We start from the raw sequence: 7072 nt of genomic DNA on the forward strand, positions 1-7072 counted from the left end.
GCCTTTTGTACCATGTATGGTGAGATAGCTTGCCTGAGACCTAAAATACATCTGTCAGCCCCTGACTGGAAGGTAACTTCTGTTGTTTATTTTACTCTGGAGTGTTGAAAGATTTGGAACTCGTTGGTCACATCACAGTTGAGTTTATTGTGTCATTATTCCCTTTGAGGAAATGTGTCTTGTGTCTTATCAAGCAGCTTTGGACAAACAACAACAGCACAGGGTATTTATTACCTAATACAACAGACAACAGAGGGCATTATATACATGGACAGACACCAGGGGCATTAGTATATGGAGGGACATTAAAGAACACATACATACAGGATCTGACTCTGCAGTCTGATAGTGCCAGTACATATTCAATGTCAGGCAAGGAATGTTAGGCTACAATATGTTACAAAGGGACGATCTTATACGTAATTCAAAGCTGTCACGATCGTCTTGCTGAGAGAAAGTGGACCAAGGCGCAGCGTGTGCAAAATACATTCTCTTTTATTGTAGAGAAAGGGAAAAAACACACAACAAACACTATAACAAACTGAAACAAAACAACAAACGAATCGTGAAGCTAATGACGTAAGTGCACACACAGGCTACAAACGTACAACATAGACAATTACCCACATTAACCTAGTGCCTATGGCTGCCTTAAATATGGCTCCCAATCAGAGACAATTAATGACATCTGTCTCTGATTGAGAACCATTCAGGCAACCATAGACACAGCTAGACACCTATACTAAATACAAACCCATCTACTCTATTTAACCCCCTAAACCATACAACCACCCTAGACACTACAAAAACACATACATTCCCCATGTCACACCCTGACCTAACTAAAATAATAAAGAAAACAAAGAGTACTAAGACCAGGGTGTGACAAAAGCAGGGTTGGAGTTAAATCCATTTCAATTCCAGTCAGTTCAGAAAGTGAACCAAACTCCAATTTCGATTTTAAAAATGTTCTCATTGAAAAACGTTGGAATTGGAGTTTTAGAGTACTTCCTGAATTGAGTGGAATTGAAATGGGATTGACCACAACCCTGATTGAAAGTAATGTGGGGACAACCTGCCAGATCAATCATAACAGTCCATTCCCTTCTGAGGTCTGGGATGTGGACCTGCTGAATCGAGATGACGACCCCCTCTCTGGTCCCCGTGACTTCCTGACCAGTGCACCCAGGTTCCCCCTGAACTTCTCCCCCACGAAGGCATACAGCACTGGGTTAACAAAGCTGTGGACCAGGGCCAGGCTGTGGGTGACCCGGAGGGCCAAGTCCACCCTGTTCCTCCCAGCACAGTCGAAGTGCACCAGATGGGCCCTCATCAGGGTGTCGGCCATCACCGTCATGTGTAACGGCGTCCAGCACAGGAGGAAGGCGATCACCACGGCAATGATGACCCGCATGGCCCTGTGCTTCTGGAAGCCGCGCGTCTGCAGCAACCGGGCCACGGTGATGCTATAGCACGCCACCATGGTGACTAGTGGGAGCAGGAACCCTAGGATGTGGCGTAGGCCGCGAGTAGCGAGCCGCCAGTGGGTGGCGCTGCCGGGGTCGAAGCGCTCAGCACACCTCGTCGGACCACCGCCACGGGGCGTGAAGGCGTCGTTGAAGAGGGCAGGGAGAGAGAGGGCGCCCCCCAGAGCCCAGATGAAGGTGCAGGCGTACCATCTGCAGGCCCTTCGGCGGCCCTTACGGGACTTGGCGGGGCGAACGATCACCAGGTAGCGGTCGACACTGATACACACCAGGAACAGGATGCTGGTGTAGAAGCTAACCTCCATAACCAGGCTGAGGAACTTACACAGGAAGTCACCAAAGATCCAGCCGTGGAGCGTGGCAGCAGCCCAGAAGGGCAGGGTCAGAGCCAGCAGCCCGTCGGCTACAGTCAGGTGAAACAGGAAGACGTCGGATGGGGTCAGGGACTGCTGACTGAAGCCAATCACGAGCCCCACAAGTAGGTTACCAGGAACAGCCAATAGGAAGATGGCCATGTGAAGGACACACAGGAATATGACGGCACTGGGACACAGGGGCTGAGCTGCACAGGAGAAGGTGTTAAAGTTCAGGTCATAGGAGGTGATGTTGAAGTAATAGGAGTCGTTGGCTGAATCGAATTCATAGTCCAGGACGTATGATTGTTCTAGTTCTGTTGGAGATGGAGAAAACAGTAGTCAGAGGGGATCTTTTTATGATATGATCACTTAGTCTTATACTGTTATTCTGTCTGAAGCTTCATATACAGTCAACAGATATATTCTGTACATTTCTTTCTATAGATCTATCCATCCCATCCTCCACCCACCCAAACCCATCCATCCATCCACCCACCCAAACCCATCCACCCACCCACCCAAACCCATCCATCCACCCACCCAAACCCATCCATTCATCCACCCACCCACCCAAACCCATCCATCCATCCATCCACCCACCCAAACCCATCCATCCATCCACCCACCCACCCAAACCCATCCATCCACCCAAACCATCCCTTCATCCACCCAAACCCATCCATCCACCCACCCAAACCTATCCATCCATCCACCCACCCAAACCCATCCACCCATCCACCCACCCAAACCCATCCACCCACCCAAACGCATCCATCCACCCATTCACCAAACCCATCCATCCACCCACTCAAACCCATCCATCCATCCATCCACCCAAACCCATCCATCCACCCACTCAAACCCATCCATCCACCCACCCAAACCCAACCATCCACCCACTCAAGCAAATCCATCCATCCAAACCGATCCCTTCATCCACCCAAACCCATCCAATTCACCCAAACCCATCCCTCATCCATCCAAACCCATCCATCCATCAACCAAACTCATCCATCAATCCATCCAAACCCGTCCCTTCATCCATTCATCCTACCAAACTTATCCATCCATCCACCCACACCCATCCAACCATCAACCCAAACTCATCCATCCGCCCAAACTCATCTATCAATCCACCCAAACTCATCCATCCATCCACCCAAACCCATCCATCCACCCAAACTCATCCATCCATCCACCCAAACCCTCGCAAGGCTGCAGGCCCAGACGGCATCCCCGGCCGCGTCCTCAGAGCATGCGCAGATCAGCTGGCTTATCCCAGTCTGCTTCAAGAGGGTCACCATTGTTCCTGTTCCCAAGAAAGCTAAGGTAACTGAGCTAAATGACGACCACCCTGTAGCACTCACTTCCGTCATCATGAAGTGCTTTGAGAGACTAGTCAAGGACCATATCACCTGCACCCTACCTGACACCCTAGACCCACTCCAATTTGCTTACCGCCCCAATAGGTCCACAGACTACGCAATCGCCAGCACACTGCACACTGCCCTAACCCATCTGGACAAGAGGAATACCTATGTAAGAATGCTGTTCATCGATTACAGCTCAGCATTTAACACCATAGTACCCTCCAAACTCGTCATTAAGCTCGAGACCCTGGGTCTCGACCTCGCCCTGTGCAGCTGGGTCCTGGACTTTCTGACGGGCCGCCCCCAGGTGGTGAGGGTAGATAACAACATCTCCACCCCGCTGATCCTCAACACTGGGGCCCCACAGGGGTGCGTTCTCAGCCCTCTCCTGTACTCCCTGTTCACCCACAACTGTGTGGCCATGCACGCCTCCAACTCAATCATCAAGTTTGCAGACGACACTACAGTGATAGGCTTGATTACCAACAATGACGAGACGGCCTACAGGGAGGAGGTGAGGGCCCTTGGAGTGTGGTGTCAGGAAAATACCCTCACACTCAATGTCAACAAAACAACGGAGATGATCGTGGACTTCAGGAAACAGCAAAGGGAGCAGCCCCCTATCTACATTGACGGGACAGTAGTGGAGAGGGTGGAAAGTTGTAAGTTCCTCGGCGTACACATCACGGACAAACTTGATCATATTACTCCAGTGCTAGCTTCCCTACACTGGCTTCCTGTTAAGGCATGGGCTGATTTCAAGGTTTTACTGTTAACCTATAAAGCGTTACATGGGCTTGCTCCTACCTATCTTTCCGAGTTGGTCCTGCCGTACATACCTACACGTACGCTACGGTCACAAGACGCAGGCCTCCTAATTGTCCCTAGAATTTCTAAGCAAACAGCTGGAGGCAGGGCTTTCTCCTATAGAGCTCCATTTTTATGGAATGGTCTGCCTACCCATGTGAGAGACGCAGACTCGGTCTCAACCTTTAAGTCTTTACTGAAGACTCATCTCTTCAGTAGGTCATATGATTGAGTGTAGTCTGGCCAAGGAGTGTGAAGGTGAACGGAAAGGCTCTGGAGCAACGAACCGCCCTTGCTGTCTCTGCCTGGTCCTCTCTCTCCACTGGGATTCTCTACCTCTAACCCTATTACAGGGGCTGAGTCACTGGCTTACTGGTGCTCTTTCATGCCGTCCCTAGGAGGGGTGCGTCACTTGAGTGGGTTGAGTTACTGACGTGATCTTCCTGTCTGGGTTGGCGCCCCCCCCCCCCCTTGGTTTGTGCTGTGGTGGAGATCTTTGTGGGCTATACTCGGCCTTGTCTCAGGATTGTAAGTTGGTGGTTGAAGATATCCCTCTGGTGGTGCGGGGGCTGTGCTTTGGCAAAGTGGGTGGGGTTATATCCTTCCTGTTTGGCCCTGTCCGGGGGTATTATCGGATGGGGCCACAGTGTCTCCTGACTCCTCCTGTCTCAGCCTCCAGTATTTATGCTGCAGTAGTTTGTGTCGGGGGGCTAGGGTCAGTTGGTTATATCTGGAGTACTTCTCCTGTCTTATCCAGTGTCCTGTGTGAATTTAAGTATGCTCTCTCTAATTCTCTCCTTCTCTCTTTCTTTCTCTCTCTCGGAGGACCTGAGCCCTAGGACCATACGTCAGGACTACCGGGCATGATGACTCCTTGCTGTCCCCAGTCCACCTGGCCTTGCTGCTGTTCCAGTTTCAACTGTTCTGCCTGCGGTTATGGAACCCCTACCTGTCCCAGACCTGCTGTTTTCAACTCTTAATGATCGGCTATGAAAAGCCAACTGACATTTATTCCTGATTATTATTTGACCATGCTTGTCATTTATGAACATTTTGAACATCTTGGCTCTCTCTAATTCTCTCCTTCTCTCTTTCTTTCTCTCTCTCGGAGGACCTGAGCCCTAGGACCATACGTCAGGACTACCAGGCATGATGACTCCTTGCTGTCCCCAGTCCACCTGGCCTTGCTGCTGTTCCAGTTTCAACTGTTCTGCCTGCGGTTATTGAACCCCTACCTGTCCCAGACCTGCTGTTTTCAACTCTTAATGATCGGCTATGAAAAGCCAACTGACATTTATTCCTGATTATTATTTGACCATGCTTGTCATTTATGAACATTTTCAACATCTTGGCCATGTTCTGTTATAATCTCCACCCGGCACAGCCAGAATAGGACTGGCCACCCCTCATAGCCTGGTTCCTCTCTAAGTTTCTTCCTAGGTTTTGGCCTTTCTAGGGAGCCACCGTGCTTCTACACCGTGCATTCTACACCTGCATTGCTTGCTGTTTGGGGTTTTAGGCTGGGTTTCTGTACAGCACTTCGAGATATTAGCTGATGTACGAAGGGCTATATAAAATAAACTTGATTGATTGATTGAAACTGAAATGGTCCACCCACACAGACAGCGTGGTGAAGAAGGTGCAGCAGCGCCTCCTCAACCTCAGGAGGCTGAATAAATTTGGCTTGTCACCAAAAACCCTCACAAACTTTTACAGATGCACAATCGAAAGCATCCTGTCGGGCTGTATCACCGCCTAGTACGGCAACTGCTCCGCCCTCAACCGTAAGGCTCTCCAGAGGGTAGTGAGGTCTGCACAACGCATCACTGGGTGCAAACTACCTGCCCTCCAGGACACCTACACCATCCGATGTCACAGGAAGGCCAAAAAGATCATCAAGGACAACAACCACCCGAGCCACTGCTTGTTCACCCCGCTATCATCCAGAAGGCAAGGTCAGTACAGGTGCATCAAAGCTGGGACCGAGGGACTGAAAAACAGCTTCTATCTCAAGGCCATCAGACTGTTAAACAGCCGTCACTAACATTGAGTTAGTTTAATAACCACTTTAATAATGGAAAAATTGATGCAATCAATTTATCACTAGCCACTTTATATAATGTTTACATACCCTACATTGCTCATCTCATACGTATATACTGTACGCTATTCCATCTACTGCATCTTGCCATCTTGATGTAATTAAATGTATCACTAGCCACTTTAAACAATGCCACTTTATATAATGTTTTCATACCCTACATTACTCATCTCATATGTATATACTGTACTCTATACCATCTACTGCATCTTGCCTATGCCATTCGGGCATCACTTATTCATATATTTTTATGTACATATTCGTATTCATTCCTTTACACTTGTGTGTATAAGGTAGTTGTTGTGAAATTGTTAGGTTATATTACTTGATAGATATTACTGCATGGTCTGAACTAGAAGCACAAGCATTTCGCTACACTCGCATTAACATCTGCTAACCATGTGTATGTGACAAATAATGTGATTTGATTTGATTCATCCACCCAAACTCATCCATCCATCCAACCACACCCATCAATCCACCCAAACTCATCCATCCACCTGCCGAAACTCATCCATCAATCCACCCAAACTCATCCATCCATCCACCCAAACCCATCCGTCCACCCAAACTCATCCATCCACCCAAACCCATCCATCCACCCAAACTAATCCATCCACCCACCCACCCAAACCTATCCATCCATCTGCCCAAACTCATCCATCAATCCACCCAAACCCATCCATCCATCCACCCATACCCATCCATCCACCCATCCAAACCCATCCATCCATCCACCCACCCAAATCCATCCACCGATCCATCGACTCAAACCCATCCATCCCAACCCATCCATCATCTACCAAACCCATCCATCCATCCATCCACCCACCCATCCACACAAACACATCCATCCATCCAAACCAATCCATCATCTACCAAACCCATCCATCCACTCACCCACCCACCCATCCATCTATCCATCAATCCATCCACCAAAACCCATCCACC

The 7072-nt window shown here is 49.2% G+C and overlaps 1 protein-coding gene across 1 annotated transcript; it reads right to left on the bottom strand.

Annotated features, from left to right (window-relative positions):
• Nucleotides 1-212: 212 nt before the first annotated feature.
• Nucleotides 213-2173, bottom strand: LOC139532957 (C-X-C chemokine receptor type 1-like; the record flags this gene model as incomplete). The annotated part of the gene is made up of 1 exon (XM_071331102.1): nucleotides 213-2173. A coding segment is annotated over one exon (1086 nt), but the record flags the coding sequence as incomplete, so codon positions are not given.
• Nucleotides 2174-7072: the final 4899 nt, after the last annotated feature.

This window comes from Salvelinus alpinus, chromosome 10, assembly GCF_045679555.1.
Source record: "Salvelinus alpinus chromosome 10, SLU_Salpinus.1, whole genome shotgun sequence".
NCBI classification, from domain to species: Eukaryota; Metazoa; Chordata; class Actinopteri; order Salmoniformes; family Salmonidae; genus Salvelinus; species Salvelinus alpinus.